This window comes from Drosophila navojoa, chromosome 2 (genome assembly GCF_054131105.1).
Source record: "Drosophila navojoa isolate 15081-1374.11 chromosome 2, UAZ_NAV_1.0, whole genome shotgun sequence".
Lineage (NCBI taxonomy): Eukaryota > Metazoa > Arthropoda > Insecta > Diptera > Drosophilidae > Drosophila > Drosophila navojoa.
The window spans coordinates 27,442,341-27,467,529 of record NC_142890.1 but is presented as its reverse complement, the minus strand read 5'-3'; the positions used below and the strand labels follow the sequence as shown (position 1 = coordinate 27,467,529).

General features: G+C 39.3%; 2 protein-coding genes across 6 annotated transcripts in view; one reads left to right on the top strand and one right to left on the bottom strand.

Annotated features, from left to right (window-relative positions):
• Window positions 1-25,189, bottom strand: part of rn (rotund) — a 47,127-nt gene that overhangs the window by 4,120 nt on the left and 17,818 nt on the right. For 3 of the 4 annotated variants that reach the window (XM_018112369.3, XM_089256372.1, XM_018112370.3), the window contains exons 4-6: window positions 24,812-24,854; window positions 22,523-22,576; window positions 20,663-20,955 (exon numbers count right to left, since the gene is read on the bottom strand). In XM_018112369.3, the coding sequence (XP_017967858.2) occupies window positions 20,663-20,955; window positions 22,523-22,576; window positions 24,812-24,854 (390 nt within the window). Of the gene's footprint in view, window positions 1-666; window positions 1,488-20,662; window positions 20,956-22,522; window positions 22,577-24,811; window positions 24,855-25,189 lie in introns of those variants that run through there. The other variant, XM_018112372.3, reaches the window with a different exon arrangement.
• Window positions 13,809-15,714, top strand: RacGAP84C (Rac GTPase activating protein at 84C). Of its 2 annotated transcripts, none has more exons than XM_018112382.3 (3): window positions 13,809-14,510; window positions 14,567-15,362; window positions 15,428-15,714. In XM_018112382.3, the coding sequence occupies exons 1-3, from the start codon at window positions 14,224-14,226 to the stop codon at window positions 15,443-15,445; spliced, it is 1,101 nt and encodes a 366-aa protein (XP_017967871.1). In that variant the 5' UTR covers window positions 13,809-14,223; the 3' UTR covers window positions 15,446-15,714. The 2 variants fall into 2 exon arrangements, with proteins under 2 accessions (XP_017967871.1, XP_017967872.1); XM_018112383.3 differs by having other exon boundaries at window positions 14,567-15,366.

Below are 25,189 nucleotides of genomic sequence, written 5' to 3'. Positions count from 1 at the left end.
AATATTACAACGTTGACAGTTTGGAATATTTCTATATTAACTATATAACGCGTATAAATATAATAGCAGATAGATAAAGTAATAATGTAGTGTCTCCAATTTCTTTGAGTTAACCTGAAGCTACACGAAAAATGTCGGTAGCTCAACACTATCATTGAATTCAAACTGTTTTACAGTTCACTTGCCATCATACATGTAATCAAATTCAATCAAAATATCTACAATAACCATTTAATAATTTCCGTTTCATTCGAAATCGGTGGTTTCAGCAGATGACGATTGAAGACCCCACCCTGTAAACCCTCCTGCGGCTCATTGTCCAAATGGACAATAATAAATAAAATAAAAATGAATATATATTAAATTTAAATATATAAGCATACAAAAAGTTATCTATCTGATCTAAAATATCGAATATATTTATATATATTTATAGATTCATGGTAAGTGGTATTAGGGTGTTATCTTTGGTCTTCTCTGACAGATTCCCCTTGTAATTTTCAATTATATTATTGTTAATATTGTAAGTGAATATTATTTTCGATATATATTCGGAAGAGCTGAGCATTAATAATATATATAAATTTTTATTAAAAATAAAAACAAAATAAATTCAAGTAATTTCAAAGCTCAATTTGTCCAAGTGAGAAATATCTCGTCCTTCACCTTGGTGTCCTTTACATCGTGTGTCATATGATGCGGCGAACTGGTGGAGGATGAGATGCCATTGCCGTTGCCGTTGCCATTGCCAGCGCTAGAGGCGATTGTGCTTGGGTTTGGATTCGAGCTGCCATTGGGATTGGCGTTCGTATTGCGCTCGTTGATGGTTGCGTTCTGCATGCGGATGCCTCCGTTGTCCACGCTGTTGCTGGTGACCACGATGTGCTGGTTGGGATTGGGATAGATGCGCGACTTGCGTCCGCGCGTGGAGCCAGTGGGCGTGGCTGTGGTGCCGCCGCTGCCGCCCACATTGCTGCCGCTGCTGCTGCTCACGACGGCGTCGTTGACAAGCTTCGAGCTGTTGCTGTTGCCGTCCACAATGGCCAGAGCGGAGCCGCTCTCCAGACTCGGCTTGGGCTGATGCAGTGCCTCTCCTCCGCCGCCGCTCAGATGGTACTGATGCTGTTGTTGCTGTTGGGGCTGCTGCGGCAGCTGCGGCTGTTGCTGCTGCTGGGGCTGAGGCTGTGGCTGCGGCTGCTGGTTATAGCTGAGCACCGAGCCGCGCAGATCCGGCGTATTGGAGAAGACGCTCAGCGGCCCGAGTGCCACGCGCTCATTCAAGCTGTTGCGCAGATGATCTATGGAGCGGTGCACTGCGTGGGAGTAGTCCCCGCCAGCGGGCGGAATCTCCCCAATCAGCGGCGAATTGTGATGGTAGTCGAGGCCGCCGCCAATTGGACGATACTCGATCAAACGGCCCTCCATTTCGTGGAGATTCTGTTTATTATTTGAAGTGTGCTTCGTATTATTACTATTTTGATTATTATTATTATTCGAATTTCACAAATAGTCTTCAAACTTAGTTGCTAGCACTTGTTTTATATCTGCGAAAAATAATTGGCACGCATTAATTTATTTTCTTATTTTATTATTCTTAACACTTCTTTGTTTGCTTTTTTATTATTTTTTAATTAAATTTATTATTATGTATAGTTTCAATTATTTGTTTTATTTTGGTATTGTTATTTTATGCACAGCTTTCACTTTGTCGATTATTTGATTTTGCAATTCATTTTTTTTTTTTTTTTTTTTTTTTGTAATTTTAATTAACTATTTATATTCGTTTATAAATTCAATTTTGCAAATATTCAAACTCTGTTGGTGTTTAGAGTTGAAAAACTTAGGTATTTAATTTTTTTGAGATTTTGAATTAGGCTTAGAGCATTTGGGAATAAATTTGTTTTAAATTTTGCCACTTTGCTTTGTTAATTATTTAATTTCTCTGATCGTATGTATTTACCCACTATTCTACAACTATATATACTTATGTATTTCAAATCTTATAGATATGAGCTTTGGCAAATATACGCCCAGTTCATTAGCACATTCTAGAAGTTTGATTGCCTATCTTCAAGAAAAGTTATTTAACTAAAGAATTCCCATAACATAGCCCGAATATTAGCTGAAGCGCAGTTGCTGCGCAGTTAGCAGAGCGTTTGATTATGTGTGAGTGTATGTGTCTGTATGTATTCAGAAAAGAAGCGAAGAATTATTATCGCCTAAGATCCCGAGCAGTCTCTAATATTTTATTTTTTCTATTTTTTTTATTTACTAAAATTTGTATTCCAATTTCATTGAATTTAGCAGCATTATAATAACTATGAATATGAATATTAAGAATAAAAATGATCGGCACAGGAGCTCGAAATATAATTCATAGATAAATCTTAAAGATAAATATTCAAATTGTACAAATTATAATATTGTACTTTTAAATATATTTCTTAAGACTAAATTGGAATATTCTACAAAAGGAATCAGAAATAATTATCAAAATTATGCGAAATTTTATAACTGTACTCTTCAATATTTTAAAGTGAAAATGAAATGAATTGGGACTCCCTGAAGATGAAATTAAAATATTCTACAAGAGAAATTTGAGGCATGGGCCCAACTAAAGTTTATTATAGCATCTCTACAATGTATTTATATGTATATGTGCTATAAGGTTTTGTTGTTTATATGTGTATATTGCAAGTGTCACTGGCCTTATGCCTATCAATTTGCCCTTCTGCCTGCCTTTTGTCATGCGTTTGTTTACTTTAAGGAATCAAAGGTGTCGCCTGTTGCTCATCTTTTTTCTGGCCTCGTTTGTTTGTGAGCAATTTCTTTGTTGTTTTCTTTTTGTCTGGTGACACTTTTAAAAAATTCAAAATCTGCGAGACGCGACCGCAAAAACGTTTTAGTCGCGACTCGTTGCGCCACTCGCAGTCGCAGTCGCAGTCGCAGCTCCAGCAATCGCATTGAATTTAACTTGCTTTTGCGTCATTTTGTAATTCTTCCTTTTTTGTTTGTTGTTGTTTGTCCTAAATCTAACGGCGTTTTCTCTTCCTTTTTTTTATTTTGCATTTTCAATTGCTTCGTTTGCGCCATTTTTTTTTTTGCAAGCGTTTCTTCCGACGCGGAAATATTTTTTCGCCACGCATTTGACTTTTCAGATTTTATGCAGCGCACGCCCTGAACTCTGGCCTCCTCTCGTTTTCCACTCTGTGGCTAGCTTTTTTTCAATTTGACTATTTCCATTTTCCATTTTGCCTGCTCGTTTTTGCGGTGCTTCGATTAGATTTTTTCCCCTATATAAAATCGGCGCTCTCTTGCCGACAGTGTCTGCGATTTTATAGAGCATTGCATATTTTTTCTATTCCCCATTTTCTATTTGCTTTTCGCTACTCGCTATTTGTTGTGGGAGCTGCCAGTGAAGCGCAGACAAGCAGCAGACAGCCAGCGTATATGTCAGGTGAAAGTCCTCGCTGTTTTTGTTTGCTATTCGCATTGGTGTATTCTATTTTCTATTTTGTTGTCTCGTATGATATGTTTCTATTTCTAAACGCTGCGAATAATTCATTCATTTGTTGCATATTCCAGCACATATTTTTTGCTCATGGCTTTTGATTTTTGATATAGATATATATGTATATGCTCATATATATATATAGAAGTGCATGCAGCCGAGTGGTTTCTGACTGCTCGTGGCTTTATTTTGTTTATTTTACGTTTAGATGCAATTGCCAGTTCGTTTGTCATTCACGACATTGACCTTGAACGGGATTTTTGTGGGTTAGCACTTCTATTTACCAGTCTTGTTTATTTTCGACAGGCTTGGGCGATATTTTGTTTTATTTATTACTATTTATTTATACTTTAACCTGTCTGTTTTGCTTTGCATATTTTTGTATTGCTCTGAGTTCAAGAGAAAGGCTGCAAATTTATATTGATCTCGTTTCTCATAATCTTTCAGCTTTTGCACTAGCTTCATGGATTCGTGCTTCTGATACTCTAGCCATGAATAAAGCTATGTATGGTTATATGGTTAGAGTCACCATTCAGACTTAAAATAATAATATTTGTATCTTCATAGATAAGTCTATATTGACTAACTCTCCCTTCAGATTATTGAAATTACTATATTTTCTTTTCTCCAATGAAAAATCTTCCTTGTAGACAACTCAACAAACTTACGAGATAATCTCAAGAGTATTAAATCATTAAAAAGGGCCAACAAAAACGTCTCTAACTATATCAAAAACAAAATTCAAATTGAAACTCAGCTCATACCTCGACTCACTAGACTCTCAGCCAAGCAGTCTACTTAGGCAACCAAAGACCTATTGAACCGAGTCTAGACTAAAAGTATATCAAGTATCCTCTTAGAATTTAGCTGTGATAATTCCTCTTTCTTCTCAATGTTTTCAATGTTCTTTTGTCATAGACTTACAAAAAAAAAAGAGTTTCCCTTGTGATTAATTTTTCTAATAGGTCGATAATTCAAAATATAAAAGTATTTTATGACAAGACTCAACTCAATTCTTATAGAAGAGTTACCTGATATTTATGATAATTAAGAACTCAATTCTTATAGAAGAGTTACTTGATATTTATGATAATTAAGAACTGGTTAAAATAGAAAATCATTTGAGTCGTTCGTTTAGCTTAATGCAAATGGAGCACGAAAATCGTCAACGACCTGAAATCACGTTTTGCACTTGGGCAGATAAGCCCTGGAATGAAGGGGCAAAGGTTGTGTACATATGTATTCGACGGCAAATAATTTTTCTGATTTTTATTTGTTAGCTAAATAATTATTTGTATACAAATAACGGAATGCGTTTCACGGTATGCCGAGTGTTATGTAAAGAGTGGGCCATGCACTCGAATGTGAGTTATATGCGCATATATTTATACGGTAGTATATAGATTTATCCGCCTATGTGCTGCATATAATGTAAGCCCCGTCCTAAAATAGAATTAACAAAGAAGCAGAAAAATGCAAAAAAATGCAACAAATAATCTGTTAAAATAGGGGAATGTTTATATGCAAGTATGCGAGTGTGTGTGTGTGCTTGTTTGTTTAACTGTGTGTGTGTGCGTGTTTGTTCTGTGGGTTGAAGTTCGGGTTAATGCATAGTTCGAGCTTTTAACTAATTAACATTTAGCGGTTTGGCCTGCCCTCATGACTCAAACTTTGTTTTGTTTTTTTTTTCTCTTTAATATTAATTGAAAATTGTGTAAAATTAAAAACAAAAAAATGTGTTAATGGAGGGGCGGGGAAGGGGCCTAGAGTTTGTCCGCTCTTTTATTATTCATAACTTTTTACTATTGTTGTTGGCTGATTAATGCATTTTTCACACCACTTTTTAGCTTGTTTTATTAAATTGTAGAAAATCACAAAAATGTTTGCGTATCAGACTACATTTTTTTTTGTTTTGTTATTAATTTTTTTCTCTATTTGTCAGTTAATGAAAAATGCATTTCTCGGTGTCATACGATCCGCACAGTTGCTTTTTTTTTCAATATTATTATTATTATTATTTTTTATTCATTTGATATTTAATTTCACATTTGCCGTGGATACTTTTTATATTTTATTAATTTTTTTTAGCTTGCGTTCACGTTTGCTTGCGCTAATCATTAATTTATTTCACATCATTTTAAATATGCAATTAATTTTTGCACTGCTTGTTAATTACAAATAATATGTTTTTGCTTTTATTATCACTATTAGAATTGTTCGACCCGTGGACGTTGTGAACGCTGCAATTGCCATTGATTAACTGATCGATGGCCGAATTGAGTTCCTGGCCAAAAGGGCTCCACACGAGTACCGTATGTATGTGTGCATGTGTGTAGGGGCGTGGCACAGCTGTGAACTGGCAGCTGTCTCTCATTAACGGACTACGCAGCGATTTGTGTGGCGCTTGCTTTGCATCTTCTCAGCATATTGAATTCCCAAGCCTGGATCATGCGTGCCTCAGGCTCAGACTCAGAATCAGGCTCAGGCTCGGGCTCAGACTCTGCCTGAGGCTGTGTCTCATATATTCAAATGGAGCTTCAGGTGTTTGCGCTGCCCAATTTCTTTCAGCTCGAATGATTTCTTTGATCAAGCTCACAGTTGCAAAGAACCAGGCGAGCAGCGCCAGATCGAGTTCATGTGAAGTCAGCTCGAAAAATATGTGCCTGGGGTAATCGAGCCTGGGATTATGTGAGCATTGTGTACAGGGCATGATATAACGGCTTAAGGTGCAATATTTTCTAAAAAGCTTCAAAGTGAATTTTCAGTTTTAAGTAGACTACGTCTAAGTATCTCTCCCTTCACGTACAAATATAAATGAGCCTAAGCAGCTGTTTCAGGTTAGCTCTCAACTGATCTCTGTCCGATGTAGAGCTCGTAGGGAATAAGAAGGCGCTTCTGATTAGTAAATGATAAATTCAAACTAAAATTTGATATGGATATCAAAATATAAGTAGGACTACTAAGAAAAAAACTTGGCAGAGGCTTATGTTGACTAGTTCATGTTCCGAAAATCTATTTATACATGTTTCACATAACTGTATTAGGATGATTATTAAATGTATATCTTAAGTTATTCTCAAGTATTACATGTATTCTAATTAAAACGAGTCTATTGGTTGGTTTTTTACTTATTGAATTAACGTTTTTTTTGTGTAAAGTCCCAATCATCTAAATGACAAGAGAATCACTTTTTATTTTTTTTCGATTTCACAGAATTTCAAATGATCGAGAACGAATATTGTTGAAGGGCGTAGAACTTTTTCGATTCATCGCAATACAAATATTTATATAATAAATTGTATATACACATTACTGTAAATATATATAAATAAATATACACAAGATATATAAACTTAATAAGGCTTTGTTAACGCATAAGAATCGAGATCACGAACTAGTTATAATTGAGTTGCCCGGCTAGCTATTTCAAAGCTAACTTATCTATTGACTAATGGCTCACATTCACCTGGCTACTCTTGCTTAACTGATACCAGTTGAGGATTTTATGAGCTCAAATTATCATTTATTTATATATAAAAAAGTATTTCAAAATTTGCCTAGCCAAATATTAAAAAAAAAATAAATGCAAATGTGGAACACAATTGCATTTTATAATCAATTGCATTTTATAAGACAGTTTATATTTAGGTAAATATTTTATAAATCTGATTTACTACTCTAACTGTAAATATCATCAGAGTCTATGAGGTATTCCCTTATCTTAACAAGTGCTCGACAACTGTTTCTGTACCGTCGGAGATTTTGTTATGTTTCGTCGAGTGAAAGGCGGAAGCTAAAGGACAATTGTGACCTTGATATTGAACACAAGTAACAGCTGATATGCACCCACACACCCACACACACACACACACACACACATAGAGTCACGAAGTACGTAAAGAACATTTATTATTTATATGCACACACACACACATCCACATTCACGAGCACACACACACACACACACACACACACAGCATACATTCAGAGGCGGCAAGTGTGTACGTGTGGCAAGGAAAACAAAAGCCAGCTGCTGCTGTGTTTGCTTCGGTTTCTTCTTAGCGGCAAAGCACGTGACGGCCAGCCATGCTGCATTAGACGCTCGCGTATCTTAAAGATGCACCAACACAGACACACATACACACGCGTACGCTGCTTGTGCGCTGCAGCAATAAATAAACACAAAGCGCGCAATCGAATCGAAAGGCAGCAGCCAGAAAAAGTCTAAAAGCGCGCACCGGAAACGGAAACCGAAACCGAGTCAAGTGCGAGTTCGAGTTTTAGTTTGTTTCCTTTTTTTGTTTTTTTTTTTTAGTATTTTTTTTCTTATTTCTTCTTCTAGCTGTTGCTGTTTTTATTGGGATTGCTACTTTTTATAAGCCTTGTCGCGGCGACAACAACAAAGACGACACGGACGACGCCAGCCGAAGACGCTGCGAGTTGTTTGTTGTTGTTGTTGTTGCTGCTGTTGCTGTCGCTGCTGCTGCTGCTGCTCTTGTAGTTACTTTTATTGGCGGCGTCTCAAGGAACATGTTGCGCACACAGAAAAACACACAGCTGAACTGAAAGACGCGCGCTTTGGCCCTGTAGAGCAGCGAGCGTCGAACGTCAAGCGTCGAGCGTCGAGAGTCGAGATTCGTTTCGTTTTGGAGCAGCAACGCGTACCGAGCCGAGAGCACGATCCGTCACCAATGTAAAAACTCAACTAAAGCGATGATGAAAAAATCTGAAACAATATATTTTTCGGGGGGTCGCACACACACACGCACACACACACAGAGAGAGAGATGCAAAGCAACGCAGCATCGACAGGCACGAGCTGGCTGCCAGACAGACAAAACGCGCACTAACACAGACGCAGCGGCTCTTCAAAACGCAGCAGCAGCAGCAGCAGCATAATGTAGTTGTATGCGTGTGTGTGTGTGTGTGTGGGTGGCGGCTTACTAAAGGCCGCCGCCGGCCGACACAGCAGCAACAACAACAACAACAACAACACTCAGCAAAGGGGCAAGCGCCAACACACACACACACACACTTTGAAAAATAAAAAAAAAGCAGCGGCAGCAGCAACAACAACAACCAACTAAACGGGCAAAAAAATGCCACGCACACACACTCACTCACTCACACACATAGACACACACAGACACAGACACTCGGCGAAAGGCAAAAAAAAAGTTTTGGTTGCATAGGCGGCGTCGCTGCCGGCGCTATTCAAATGCTGCGCTGTTCGCGACGGCTGCGCTGCCCGCGTCGCAGCCACCTGACAGAGCAGCGCCAAAACAACGATAACAACAACAACAACAACAACAAGCACTTGCCGTCAACATTGACCCAAACTCAATTTGGTGTGGGGCAAGTTTGGAGCCAACCGATGGGCTCTAAAAAACGCGCAAAATAAAAAAAAAAGTGGAAGTATTGTGTGTATGTATGTTTGTGTATGAGTAAAAAATTTAAAAAAGGGGAAGTTTTGCCCACGCACACAGACACATACACACACACACACACACACACACTCGCATAGACATACAAACGCACGGAATTTTTTCGCTGGCAGCTTCGTGTTAGCCTTTACCGCCCCCAAATTTGCCGGCCGCCCCTTAGTCAACCCCCCCGCCCACTGCCCCACACTTGCCGCCCCGTGCACTCGAGCCCAGACCATGGCATTTTTTCCATCATTTTGTTTTGTTCGACTTTGATGCCGTTTGTTTTTTATCATTTTATTTTTCATGTCGTTTGCAATTTGACTTTGCATTTTGGTTTTGGTTTTGGTTTTTGGCGGTCTAGCGAAGTGGAGACAGTGGGGGGAGGGGGACAAGTGTGCAATAAATTAACTAATTACGCTGCAAATAATTGCTATTATAATTGCAATTATTGTTATTGTCACGCGCTATTTGTATAATAGAATATTTGACAGCGCATAAAAGTAGGCAATAGTTTTTTTACTCCGACGCCGCCGCCGCAGCTAGCAGCCAGCGCTGGTCACACTGCAATATGAAGCGCAGTGTTGTCAGGCGCCGGAGCACTCTATCAGTCTAGCAGCTCGAAAGCGTAGCGCAACTGAAAAAAATGTTTCACACACACACACACTCATACACGCACACACTCATGCCCACACAGAGCCACGCAGCGCACACCTCAGTCAGCCTCTGTCCTGACCTAAGCCACCGCGTGGCTTAACTGCCAGCAGTCTCCACCGCTCACTCTTCGCACTCCCCACTCCACAATCGCCCTCTCACTCACTCACACACACACAAAGCGAACTCCTTCCGCTGCGCTGCAGCCGTCGTTTGTCTGCTGCTCGTCGCTGCTATTCCTAAGTTGTTTTTTTTTTCTTCTCCCAGCTGCTGCTGCTGCTGCTGTGGCTGCGACTGCGGCTGTGGATGCTGCTGCTGCTGCTGCTGCAACCTTGCCTCGACTTCTACTCCATACGCTTCAGCTGCTCTGCTCGCCCCGCTCGTATTTTTTTCTATCTTTTCGTTTCTGCACTTCTTCCATTTCCATTTGCTGTGCATTTTTTCCACGCAGCCTCCCCTTCGGCATTTTTTTTCGTGGCCGCCTTGTCACAGGAAACAATTTTTTCCATTGGCTCGTGCCGTCTCGCTCGCACGCCGCACTTCTGACCCGCTCAAAAACGGCATTTTTTGCTGTTCCGTTTTGCCTTTGCGTTTGCATTGCCGTTGCCCCTCCTGCGGCTAGTTGCTGTTGTTGTTTTTGTTGCATTTGCGATTGTGTTTGGTATTTTGTGTTTGGATTTGTTTTTAGATTTTGCTTTTTAGTTTCATTTCAATTGAACTTCACGCCAAAAAAAAAAAAATCCGTAGAGTTGCCATTGAAAAGGGTATATATATTACTAATGACTGTTCTTAGTGATATAGAATTGGGTTAGGCAATTTAGATGGACTACTGTTGCAGAGCTTTGGGTATATAAAAATGGATTTCAGTTTGTAATCAAGTTTGTAATAAAGACTCAGCCTCAAATACACGAATAGTCAGGGTGCGTATTTATGGCAGCTCGAATCAAAATCGGGCTATTAATAACAGCTTGCGAGGACGAAAAGGAATCAGCGCAGGAATTTACAGAACTAGAAGTATTGTAGGATAGAATCAGAAATAATTTAGTCTAGATCTGACAATTATCTTTGCGTTTACAGGCCCCATCATTAATTAAAATTAAATCTGAAACGCGCAATGCGGTCGATTGGTCAAAAAAAAAAAAAAAAATAAATAAAATAAAAAAATAAATAAAATAAAATAAAAAAAAAATAAAATAAAAAAATATATATATATTATTATAATAAAAATAATAATAATAATAATAAATAAATAAAAATAAAATAAATACAAATAAAATCTCATATTAATAAAATCCTTATTTGCTTTCGATCCCAATAAACCTCTTACACTTGTAAACCTAGCTGAATATTTATTGGATGGCTTACAGTTTCGTTTTGACGACAACAGCTGATCTTAATAAAATAAATATAAAAAAAAATATAATTAGCATAAAAAATAATTAAAAACAAAAAATAAAGATATAGCAGACATCTTCTTCTAAATAAATTTTACATGTGTTGATCAAAAGTGCTCTTTGATTCTTAGAGTTTTTCTAAAACATCCATTAATTCCGTATGTATGTATTTTCTTTATTTTGTTAAATTACATACTTTTCGAATAGCATACAACTCTACCTTTTACTTTATGAATAAGTTTACGGTTGGTTGATATGCCATCCAATCGAGTAGGATATATGTACATTTGTATATATGAAAAGAACCATAGTATAATGTATATGGATATATGCGAGTGTATGAAACATTTAAAAAAAATATAAATAAATATAAACTTAAAGAGCTAACCAATTTTTTCCATTCCCAGATCCCACAGCTGCATATATACCTACATATCATCAAACATCTTTTGCAACATTTTCGCATATCTATGCAAAAGAAAAAACGTTTTCACTTTTAGAAAAAGCTGTGGCAACATTTTCGTGTGTGAAAAATTAATTAACACCATGTGGCAACACTGTCAGTGGATTTCGATGTAATATCTCCTATTTCTTTTTTTCTTCTCAGCGTGTATGGTTGTGTTTTATGTGTGTGTGTGTGTGTGTGCGCGTGTGTATGTGTGTGCGCTTCTACGTTGTTTTGCATTTTGCTTTGGCTTGCTTTCTTTTTTTGCGTGTCACAGAGATTTTTTTTAGTTGTTTTGTTGTGTTGTGTTGGAGCACAGTGGACAGTAGAAAGCACACACACACACACATACAAACATTCGGGTTGAGGAGTGAGGGGGTGTGAGCGTCGGTGTGTCGGCTTTTGGGGCCAAAGCCCGCACATTTGCTATGGTTACTTGCATGGGCTTATTCCAATGCGTGACTGGCGTTTGTGGACTTTGAATACAAACAAAGCACACAAACACACACACACATAACTCTGTCGATGTGTGTGTGTGTGTGTGTGTATGCATATGTGCATTTCAATACGCATTAATAACTACGAATTCAATGCGACGCCCATCACACACACACACACACACACACACAGAAGAGTAGACAGCCCATCCAATCAAACACACACACACACACACACGCACTCACACTCACACACAGTGCGTTGACTGCGCTGCTGCAGCTGACGCCTAAAAAACGGCAACAAAAATATAAAAATCAAATTCATTCGCCTTTTGGCCGCCTCGTTCGTTAATTTCGCCCGTTGCTGTGCCTCATTCGCACCCAACCCAACCCCTCAGTCCCCGCACCACTCACGTCTATTCGTTCGTTCAAAAATTGACGGCAAAGCGCTGCGCCAACAAGTATACAGAGTGCGGCACATTTGTCAGACGCCAAACTCAAAAATCAAAAACAAAAAAATATTCTATATTTTTATTTCTATTTCCATTTTTTTGCCTCGGCCTCTAACATTTTCGCTTTTGATGGCAATTTTTTTAGTGTTTAGTTTTTGATTTTTTTTTTTTTTTTTCGCTTTTTGTCAGTTTTTTTTGGACGTATTTTGTTTGTCGGCCGCAAAGCGTTTTTCCATGAATTTTTCATCCATTTAGCGCGGCCATTGAGCCATTTTCATCGCGCTTAGAATTCATTGATACTTTCACAAATTGTTTTCCCATCAGATTTTTTACACCAATCTCGGCGGCGTGACATTGAATTCTCCCGAGTCTCGCGCAAATATTTAAAGTGATGTTTGCTTTTGTTTTTGTTTTTGAAAGGATTTCACATCTGACTTTGAATGACTGAAGCGGAAGGTGGAACTTATTTGGATTCCATTTGGAAATATTAGGAAATGTTGTTCTTATACTCTTTATAGTAATACAATATATTTCAAAATGATGTGGACTGTATTAGGAAATGTCCCTCCATTCTTCATAGTAATAAAATATTTTCATTTAAAAATGATTTTTGGTTTGATTTTTATTAAAGCTATTGATATAAATTGTTCATTATTGAGTTCTATTTTGTATATCTTTCTATATAGAATTCTATATGCAATAGTTTAAACTAGTTTTCAGTCACCTTTTCGCAAAGAAAAAATGATAGCGTAATATAAAGAAAATGAACATTTGGTGGTTCCAAAGAACAAAAGACTGAGTAGAATCCTCCTCAATTGCATTCGTTTGATCTCCGAGACGACTTCAATGAAAGTATAGGCATATTTATATATCTCAAAAAGTTGTCAAAGAATTTCTAATGTAAGTTTCATAAAATCTTTAGTTCGCTTTATGAAAATATGCTTCAACATCAACAGAGGTACAAGTTAAGTACTTCGTGCAATCGTCTTACTTTTGAGCCAGTTGCCAATGCTACGAGAAAAAAGTATCACCACCTGATGTGGAAAAGAATTGTATGCGTGCATTGTATTCTGCCCATATGGTTTATGAGATTGCTGCCGAACCCAATCAATCCTACTCAATCAATATCGTACCCAGTCTTGGTACGTTCGCAATTCCACACTCCATAAAGAGCTCCAACTGCATGCAGAAGAGCACAGTGGAAGGCATTCATGCAGATGCAGCGAAAGATTGCCGAGACCCCTCAGTCTGTTCGCATGAAAATGAGTCTCTGCATGAGCTTTAAGCAACCAAATCGTCTGTACGACTGCCTCCATGTAAAGTCCGTAAACTGAGTTATGGAGGCTCACTCTAAATAAATTACCCATCCATTGTTAGGCCACTAAATGATGTACAGGTAATTGATAAATAAAATAAATAATATTATATCCAAAACATCTGATAGTTGCCGCTGGTCATGCGATATATATCGTATTAGCTCGGCAAAGCAATTGCAATCAAGAAGCTATCAAATAACAAAGCAACCTCAGCTGTGTTCGACGTTCAGAAAATAAAATAATACAAATATTATCTGTTTTCGAGCAGTCCGGCAAAGTCTTTCTTCTATTCGGAATTATTAGCTCACTAACTATATAGCGTGAGTGCGAGTCGGAGTAGAACGAAGAGGAAAAGCAAACATTCTGCGAAGCAAAATTTTGCTGGAAATACATTGGCCAGGCAGCTGACTCAATGAGGAGTGACAGCTGATTTGCTCAGCGCACACAGTTATATATCCACACACACACACATACGTCTATGAGTGTGTGCTTGAGTATCAGAAGTTGCGATAACCGAGCAGAACAGACGACCAGCGCTTGGCGTGTGCGGCATTTGAAGTTGGAACCTAGTCGCTGCCACAACACGCCGCAATGCAGGCCAAGGACCGTCTGAGGCGCGAGTACAGCTCGTTCAATGATCTGAGCAGGCAGTTTCGCATGTACGATGAGCAGTCGATAGACTCGCTGCTGGACGACCGCCTGCGCATCCACATGAATCCCAATGGCAGCGACGACATGTCCCTGCAGCGGGATGACTGCTACACGCCCATCTACCCCGCGGCTCACCCGCAGTCGCCGCTCCTGCTGCTGCGCCAGCACAACTTCAAGCTGAGGGCCTACTACTCGAACGTGGGCAACTGCGTGCAGTGCAACAAGCGGTGAGTATATTCACGTGGCACTCGCACGACACTCACATGAGTCGCTCCGCTTGCAGCATTCGCTTTGGTGTGCCTAGCCTGAGGTGCCGCGACTGTCCGCTGCGCTGCCACACGGAGTGCTCCAGTCAGCTGACGGTCAACTGCATTCCCCAGCCGTTGGCCAGCACGAAGCGGGGCCATCTGAGCGACTATGTGCCGCACGTGGCGCCCATGGTGCCGGCGCTGATCGTGCACTGTGTGACGGAGATCGAGGCGCGCGGCCTGGAGCAGGAGGGGCTCTATCGCGTCTCCTCCACCAGGGACAAGGTCAAGCGCTTGCGGCACAAGCTGCTGCGCGGCAAGGCGACGCCGCACCTGGGCGACAAGGACACGCACACACTCTGCTGCTGCGTGAAGGACTTCCTGCGCTCGCTGGAGCGACCCCTGATACCCATGTACCACAGGCCGGACTTTGTGCTCGCCACGCAGCTCAGCGACCCGCTGGCTGTCGAGGAGCAGCTCTATCTGGCCATGGTGGACCTGCCGCAGGCACATCGCGACACCCTGGCCTACCTCATGCTCCACTGGCAGCGCATCGCCGAGAGTCCGGCCGTGAAGATGTCCATCAACAACATAGCCGTCGTGTTCGCGCCCACGCTCTTCGACGACGTCGACTTGAATCTGAGCAACATTGTCCTGTGGCAGCAGGTGCTGCGTGTCCTGCTGCTGCAGTCGGCCGGCTTCTGGGCGCAGTTCCTCGCGGTGGAGCCGCCGCTGCCAGCCAGCTCGCTGGACGATGACGAGTGGAAGCGTGAGAACTACCATTCCTCCAGCGCCCACTGGCAGTCTGTGAAGACCTACTTCCGATCCATGGTAGGTTTGTATCAATATGAGCTTACTCCCATTTGTTTCCATATCTGATTGCTGCCCTTTCACAGGTTAATCTCGCTGACTGAGTCCAGGTCAATTCAAGTTTGTTCATAGCTGACTAATTCATAGCATAGACTAGCCCCGATATATTGTTAGCTTGTTTTGGTTAGTTGTAATTCGAGCACTAAGGCAAATAACACACACAGACACACACACACACCAATATCACAGCTGTTTCTAACAGGCATAGTTGACCGCTGAGATGTGTGAAATAGTGAAAACATCAGTTAACAAGATATGTTTGGGGATAGTAAACACTTGTTCACAGCTCTAAAAGAAATATGGTTCTTAAAAATATTATTCACTCTGTCCTTGAATTCATGCCATTCAGCAAAATATGAAAAACTTTGTTCACAATATTTAAAACCCTATTCAGGCTGATTTTGAGAGTCGCAATTAGAGAAGTTCATAAATATTAGACTTAAGAAAATCTCTTAAGTTGATTTCTTTTTTTGAGCAATGGAAAATATAGATCTTGGATGATTTGCTGAGTTCACTTAGCATTGAGCTTGGTAATTTATCTTCGAGATGATATCCAGCAAAATATTATTAGATCCTACAAAAAATCATTTTTTTTTTTTTTGAATAAATTTTACAGCAATTAACGTAACTTTTTTAATGAAACATTTAAAGATTTAATATAGTTTACAATTGAGAATCGATGTCATAACATAATTTTGCTGTTACTTTAAATAATTGTTTCAATTTGAAAATTAAGTTCCGTTTTCAAGTTACTTCTATTTTACGATTTTGGTAGATAAACAACATGAACTGAAAGAGTTTACGTTTGTAAAACTTCAAATTCTATTGAAAAGAGAACTTTATAAACAGAAGAAATCATAAAATGAGTTCAGTTCTTGAGCAAGGAAAAATAGAACTATTAAATGAGCTGTTAAGAGTCGATATCCAGACCATGAAATGGATGCCAAAAAAAAAGCAGCAAACTTATATATAAACATATAGATATATATATTTTTATAAGGAATAAATATGCCATTCATAAACTGTTTCAATAAAAATAATGTGCTTACATTTAAAAATTAAATATTTTATTGCAGTTAATCCATGTTTAATTAAATTTTTGAAAAGTAATTTCGATTTATAACATATTTAAGGCTCTTATAACTTTTGTCAGGCTTTAAAAGCTTTAAACTGAAATTGATAAAACTCTGAGAGGCATCGTAAAAAAAATTTTATAAAATTAATAATTCGCTGGAACATATTTGCGGCATGTTGATTATTGATGTTATTTGAAGCAGCAAGGAAAACATCAACTGAATAAATTTGTATATAAATAAATAAGTTGCCCCAAGCGTTAATACAATAATAAAAAATTAATAAGCAAAAGTTCTAAAAAAAAAAAACCATACACACACACACACACACGCACACAGAGCTAACTAGTTGACGTTTTAAAAACCATTTTCGTAGGAACTGGGAAAAAATGCGCATGATTTCATGCAATATGCAAAATACAAGCAAAACAAAACAAAACACTTGAATGCAACGGACGAGTGCATAAATAGACACACACACACACACATACACACATCAATGCATTGGCAAAATAATGTGCACATAATAAAATTAAAAATAAACAAGTTTCAAGCTGCAAGAGTGCGAAGGAGCGAGATGAGAATAGCTGAGCAAGCAGGACAGCTGCCACAGATTAAAATTCTGGTATGTGTGTGCGTGTGTGTGTGTGTGTATGTACAGTTGCTAACCGCACTAAAAATGCATGTGAGGCATGCTTGTTTCGGTCGATAGAGGGCGACACGCGTTAACATTAACCAAATGCTAATGCTAAAGGCCGCTGACCAACACAAACACGCACACACACTCGTACGTACGCACACACACGCACATGTAGGGGCAATGGCAGCGCGCTGGGGCCACCAATACGCGTTTCAGAAAAATTGCAAAAAGAAAATAAAAAACAAAAACACAAACAAAAAATAACAAAAATCAACGACAACAATAAAAATAAATATAAAAATAGTTTACATAATTCATGCATTATATCGGATAAAATTTTAATACCGGCCAGCCGTGTGCGTGCGTGTGTGTGTGTGTGTGGGGGCCGCGCTGCTTGGCAAAAAAGCGTTGCCTACTTGGGGGCGCGCGTTAAAATTGTTTAACAAATGGCACGCGCGCAATGTACGTGCGTGTGCGTGTGTGAGTGTGTGAGTGTGTGTGCGTGTGCATGTGCGGTGGCTATGTGTGTCTGTGTGGCATGTATGCATAATCGCTTGCAGTTTTTACTTTTTTAGACTTTTTAGCCTATTTTTATTGTTAATTAAATGAGGGGAATTACCGACAACAAGTGCACATGCGTGTGTGTATGTGTGTGTGTGTGTGTGCTTGTGTATGCAGAACGAGAGTGCGCTAAACTTTTTTTTAGATTTTCTTTTTTCGTTTTACTTTTGTTTTCTTTTTTTGGTTTTTGTGTTTTTACTTGCCTAACGTGGCAAAACATTTTGCGCTCGTTTTTCGCATGTAATTTTACTAATTGATAGTGTGAGCTATTTGAGCAGCCTATACGCCCCCTTTCGGGGCATGTCCAGTGCCTCGGCGACTTGGCTGTGCGTGTGTAATTGTGTTAGTGCACACACAAAGCTGGCTGGGCAGCTGAGTGAGTTGAGTGAATGCAAAAACCAAAAAAAAAAAAGGGAAATGCGTTAAAAAAAAACACGATAAATGTAACTAAAAAATTGCTGTGCAAAATTATAAAGGGGCATTACGCGTGTTGGCTGGGGAGCTGGCGCCGAAAAGGCAGCGACAATTTAATGCTCAGCATACATACACCCACCGTTACACACACACACACACACATACTTGATTCAGTCGCATGGACGCAGAGACCATTTTCGAGCGCATTCCAGTTGATTCTTTATTCTTTTTTTTTTTTTTTTTTAATTTATGGAAGCGCTGTCTCCCATATTTTATTTTGGCTAAATGGACGTAATTAAGAGTTTTTCAAAAATTTTCAATAATATATATATAGTTAGCAATTGTGATTATTAAAAAATAATAAGGAGAATCAGTAAGAAATTTCAGTCAGCCCACATTCAGTTTCGATTGCTACATCGATTTCTCGGGGCAGCAAATGAAGATCATAAAGCTTTAACGTCTACCACCTGCCCATACGCTCACACATCATTTTTCGACCAACAAAAAAGTGCAAAAATAACATTTGCCCCTCCTCTTGCATAGCCAAAAAAAAAAAAAAAAAAAAGTAGAAGAAGGGAAGTGAGAATGCAGGCCAGCGCACACTAACATGATAGGCTGGCTGCAGCACTCACACACACATACACAGAGAGAGAGTAGCACTCACACAAATGCGCATGGACATGTGCATGCTGTGTGCTGTATGGATACGTAGATGTGTGGCCAGTCAAAGGCATTAAAGAAGACTAAAAAAAGTAGTTGCTGCTGCTGCTGCTGCTACAACGCAGATGCGAGTGCCAAGTGAAGTAATTCCAATTGAAGCTTTAGCTGCATTGGCAACAACAACAACAGCGGCGAGCACAACAAGGAGACTGCCAAAACAGCACTGAAAAAAAATGCCAAGTGTGGGTAATTAAAAACGTAGCAGCAGACCAGCAGACGCTTTTGAGCGTAGAAACGCACTAATTTCCAGTAGTGCAGCTTACACACGCACGCACACAAACACACACGTAAGCACACCAACTCATACTCATAAATGCATATGTGTGTAAGCTGCAAAAAAAGAAACATAAAGTTGACACACACACACACTCGCGCACAGCAACTGTGAATTCACTCGCACGCAGCGGCAGCTGCAAAAAAATTTGCAGCATACTTTTAGGCATGCTGCTATTTCACTTCGCCTCGCACAAATGAACACCTCTTCAGCCCGGCCGTAGCTGCTGCTGCTGCTGTTGTTGTTGTTGTTGTTGCTATTGTTGCTGGCTTTTCAGCAGCGTCATCAACATCATCAGTCGCCCACCCACACACACATACACACACACCCACACACACACAGAGTCTCGCTCATCAGCGCACGCTGCTGTTAGCTGTTAGCTCCGCACCACAATTTGTGGGCGTTCTGGGTGTGGCATATCTGGCCGACATATCATTCGTCCAATGGACAACAAAATTTCGTTATTGCTGCTGCTGCGGCTGCTCCCAACAACACGAAAAACAGCAACAATTTTCCACAAATTTTGTTTTTTTTTTTTTTTTTGGGGGTTTTTTTGTGATTTTTGTTGTTCAATTTACTTTCATTTGTTCGATCTTCGTTAACACACTCACACAGGCACACGCAAGCACACATATACACATGCGCATCTGTATATGAGCTAAAGCAGCCTTCAATTTTTTGCCAGTTTTATAGGTGAGTAGAGTAATATCTGATGGCAGACTCCGGTTAAATATAGGATCTCTCCTATACTTTAAACTTTAAATTCAATCCAAGTGTATATAAATTCGTGTTTCACATAAGTTTTCAGCTTTTCTTATCCAGCAAATCTTTGCTGTGTTTTGCTTACGCAATTCCTACAAATCGCAAACCAGTTAAATCTCACTTTTTATAGCTAAATATCATCACCGTCTCATGAGTGCCTCTCAATGTCAAGGAATATTACGACTTTCAGCTCAACCTGCTGTCCCAATCTTTGCATTATCCCACGCATATCATTCACTCGACATACGCAGCATAAATCTGGCAATGCCACCTGCCGCAGGTCAGCGGAGAATCAAAAAACCAAAGAGAACAAAAAACAAGTGAAACCGTTAAAAACAATAAGCTCAATTAGCTGCAATTAACACACTGCCGAACACACACACTCACGCAGAGGGCCACACACTTGCAGGTCGATGCATAATTGACATTTTATGAGCAGCATCTGTTGAGTGTCATTAATGCCGATTTCTGTCCAGTTTCGGTCAAGTGTGTTGGCTGATGCTCGAGCCGAATGAGATGTGGGAAAAAAACGCGCTTGACATGACAAGGGCGAGCGGGGGACGAGGGAGGCGGATCGAAGAAGACAGGCCATACGATGCGGGCCCAGAGAACCAGCTGAAATTCGAAACTTTTCTGGGCCAGGCAAATCAAGTGGAAAATTGTAAACAAAAGCCGTCGCGTCGCCTCGCTGGCCGTCGACTCGTTGTCAACACTTCTCTGGGCCAGGCCGACGGCCAAAATACGTTTAAGCCTCAACTTAACCGGTAAGTGCAATGCAAATATCAGACGGCGTACAATGAAAGCGGCTGCCACCTACCTGCGGGCACATTTTGCATTGATACTTGCGTCCACTGCCTCCGGCCGGTGCGTGGCCACCGCCAGCGCCCACGCCCACGCCCGGCCCGCCCATTTTGCTGGCATTGATGGGCTGCGGGACGACGAGCAGCGCCGCCGCCGAGGCAGCTGCCACCGCATTGTTGTGATGGTGCGCCGCGGCTGCAGCGGCCGCCGAAACGTGATTGCCGTGATGCGAACCGCCGGCCAGGCTGGAGTTGCCTCCACCCGGCCCGGAGCCGGAGCCGTTGACGGCGCTGCCAAGTCCCAGGCTGCCTGTGGAAGAGAAATCGAATCGAATAAATCAATATAAATCATTAATATTATTCAATACTATATAAATTAATATTAGACAGTACTGAAGAAAAGAGAGTCTGATATGAAATTTGATAAATAAATGCAATTCTTTTATCTTGCATAATGGGCCCAATTAAAAAATAAATATAGAACATGAGCATTAAATAAACGTTGTCAAAGCCTAAGTAAAATTAAAATTTAGTTTAATTTGCTTAATGTGATAATCACTTTGCCCCATTCGGTATCCTACTATGCAGAAAGCAGAATTAATAGATTTATATTTTTGGTCCTTTATCTATATTATGGCATTGAATTAAAAAAGTAAGGTGGAAAAATTCAAATATTTATTATTTGATAAAAGAAACACAAAATTAAATTTGAAAAAAAAAAATTAAATTTCATAAATTTTTTATTTAATATAATCTCATTTTTTAGTTTTTAAATTATTTTTTTTATTAGTTAAAACATTACACTAACAATCTGTGCTTTAATTTTTTTTTTGATATCCTCCAACAGTTTGGATTCTATAGGCTAGCAAACTTTTTATGAGGTGCTGGTTGAAATAAGCTGTGAACCACTATAAGTATATATTTATCTCAATATCAGCAATTTTTCGTAATCAGTAATCAGTAAAACTTGACCAATCAATATTATTAATACTGAAATTATTTAGCCTACAGCCAGAAATAAACTCTTGCAATCTTTTTCTGTTGAGCTATAAGTTTACTTATATATATATTTACTTTTCTCTAAACTTCCACTTAATAAAATATTAATTAATGAAATACAAGCAATCCATTGATAATTGTAATAATAATAATAGTTTCATATTTTTGTAATTTATATATTAATAAAATAGAAAAGCAAAAAATTCATTTGTCTAGCTTTTGCATTTGTCTAAAATTGATCGGCTTTATTTATTTGTAGTACTTATAAAGTATAGTCTTAGTATAAGTATATCCTAAGACTATATTTTTTAAATATATTTTATAAAATATAAAATAACCTCTTCTAAATGTAAATGAAGACACTCAAAATATAGCAAGATACAAAAAAAAAAAAAAAAAAAAATTAATTAAATAAACAAAAATTAATAAAAGAGATTTGACTACAGCCCTCTACGCGATTCAAACAAGTTCCTACAAGAGCTAACTCCTAATTATATTATAAAATATTAATAATAAATATTCTGCCCCACCAGCCCCTATAATATTGCACTATTAATACATTTACTTTAAGCTGCAATACGACATAATATTTAATAACTGCTTATACTTTCATTCTAAGCTCTATGGAGATCCCTCCCGCTCTTTGTCTCTCTCTCCCTTTCTCTCCCTATCTCTTTCTAAGAGGCATTCTCCGTGCCCATGCCAAGACCTATGTCAAGTTATTCAGTCTTCTCTCACGTTTCAAATTTATGTTGCGTAAAAAATAGCAAACATCAAAACGAGAGGAGGGAGAATAAAAAAATCCATTAGAAATCTTGTTGACAAGTGTTGCTGGACCTTAAAAGGGAAAAACTTAGACTTGGGATCGTAAGACTTACCTTGGCCGGCGACCGCCGCATGGTGCTCCAGACGATTGTCATCCAGAAAGTGACCTGCAATTGAGTTGTTTGCTTCAGTGGCTGTTGAATTGTGTCAGCCGTGGCGCCATCTAATGTGGCCACGGCTGTCAGTCGAATCGAATGGAGTCGAGTCGCGCTGAGTCGAGTTGAGTCGAGTCAAGTTGACTACAAGTCATGCCGCGCGTTCCGTCCGTTGAAGTTGCCGACGTTCACTCACGTCAGCTTGCCGCCAAGCTGCCAACTGCCACCTGCCAGCTGCCCCCTGGCCCCTGCCTCCTGCCTCCTGCCATCGGGCTGCTTGCCCCTTTGCCACTAGGCAGCTCCTCTAATTAAACTTGGCCGCTCTGATTGCCACTGGGAAATCGCGCTCGAGTTGAGTTACAGTTTATGTGAAAATAGTTTCACATTTTTTTCTTTTTTTTTTTTTTTCAAATAGTCTTTTGATGCCTCGCTTCTAGTCAGCGAGCCATCCAGCCATCCATCTATCTACCTTTCTATCCATCCATAATTGAGTGCCCAGTGCATTTGCGTGCAAAAATTGTGTGAATTCGTTGATGAGCTGGAATCGACGAGGACTGGGGCCACTCGCTGGCGTGGATTAGCGGTGCAGCCGAGGGCGCCCTGCTGGCATGTCAAAAGCTTTTCTAATAGAACATTTGCAGACAATCGCTGGCCCCGAATTGCAGCAAGGCCTACTCAAGTTGTTCAACATTTTTAGTGTTAATTACGGGCGGGCGAATGGCGCCAGCCTGGCAAAACTGTCCAAACTGAATGAACGATGGACCACAAGCAGCCTTACCAGCACGATACACTCGAAGAAATTAATCGGACATCGCGAGCACAGAAAAATGAACAGATCAATGCGATGGAATATAAAGCGAGTGCCTAATTATTGTATTTTGTATATTTTTTATATTTTATTTATTTAAATGAAATTATTCCTCGTCTTCTAGTCTAGGCTTCAAGTGTAATCAATACTAAAAGCAATATTTTCTTTTTTTTTTTTCATAAATAAAATGTTTATAAATGATATACTAATAATTTTTCAAAAATTATTATTATGATTATTATTATTTTTTGATATTTTTTTTTAATTTATGTTTTATTTTTTTTATTTTTTAAATATTTATGTCAATAATTTTTTTAGAATCGGTTTTAAAATATTTTTTTTTTTTTTTAAGAGAAAATATTGATTTCTTTATCTCGGAATATTTTTCATAAATTCCATTTAAATATATTTAGGATATTTAGAACATTTCATAAAAATTCATAATAATTAATATACTATATTTTATTTCTCTCTCTATATATATATATATACATATATTTCTTTGAGTGTAGCAATATGGGCTACAACATGTTTGCGGCAGCCAGGCCTCGTCTTGGCCCAGTCTGTGAGTCATGGCCAGCATAGTTGAAGTCGTTCGTATTGTTAATTTGTACAGGTAAAAGCCAACAGGCAGGCGCACAGGTAAAAGCCAATGCATCGCATAGATACATCTACATCTACATTGTTGGCCGCGATGTTGCTGCGATGCTTATCGCAGTTGCAGCAGCAGCAGCAGCAGCAGCAACATCAACAACAACAGCAACAACAACAACAATGTTATTGGCCAATTGCCTAGCGTTGACATTATCGGGTCGAGATCATTGCCGCCAACGGAGCTACTAGCCCGATATCGGACCCGTTTACCGCAAACCCTTTTTGGAGCGTGTTGCTGTCAATGTTGCCGCCGTTGTTGCTGTTGCACAGAGAGATGTTGTTTGCATTTTAGGAATTTATGTAAACATGTTGTAAGCAATTGTTGCTACTGCTCTGCCTCCTGCTGCTGCTGCTGTTGCTGCGCCTGCGATTCCCTCAGTTAAAGGTCAATCTTTCGTGGGAGTATCTGTTCGGTGTCTGTCCTTAGCTGAATGGAGCCTTTGTCTTGGCCAACAGCATGCCGCACGCGTGTTGCAATTTAACTTTTATATGCAACGTATGCATTTTTCGTTGCCGATTGCAATCTCAACTCGCGCGAGCTCTTTCTCCTCCCCCCCTGTCTTCCCATCATCCTGCCTTGGCATATCTGCTCGAGATTCGTGATTATCGTTTGTTGTTTTTGTGAGCAATTAATTAAGCGCAGGAGGCTAAGGAGCCCAGCCAACTGGAAAACTTGTTCGCCTGGGTCAGGTATTCCACGTTTTGGGGCAGGTCATTGCAAGTAGACGAAGTGGGGCAGAGGGAAGCGACAGTTCGATTCAGTTTAGTCCGCTGTCCGTACTCACCTTTTTGCAGATTATTGTGATGGTGGTGATCGTTCATTTTGGCCTGCAAAGCAACGTTAGTTAATCAATTATTGATCAGATATCAAATGTGGATATACTTGAGGTAGATGAAATATAGGGCAGCTATTTATATTGTTTCTTAAGTGAACTAAGAACATAGTTGATGATAACTAAATATACATATTAATATAATGCTTTGATATGAATGCTTATTATATATTTTTGTTAGTTTATTTATGACAATTTTTTGTATTCTAGAAATATTAATAAAATGTAATAAACTAAATAGATTATTAATTTAAATGAATTTATTAGTATATTATATTTGGACTATTTATAACATATACTATGAATTTATTCGTCGTTCGTTATGATACA

Excerpts from the sequence above, each read along its gene's own strand:
- RacGAP84C (XM_018112382.3), top strand. The coding sequence starts at position 14,224 with ATGCAGGCCAAGGACCGTCTGAGGCGCGAGTACAGCTCGTTCAATGAT. Across the intron at positions 14,511-14,566 it reads TGCGTGCAGTGCAACAAGCG|CATTCGCTTTGGTGTGCCTA; the intron begins GTGAGTATATTC and ends CTCCGCTTGCAG.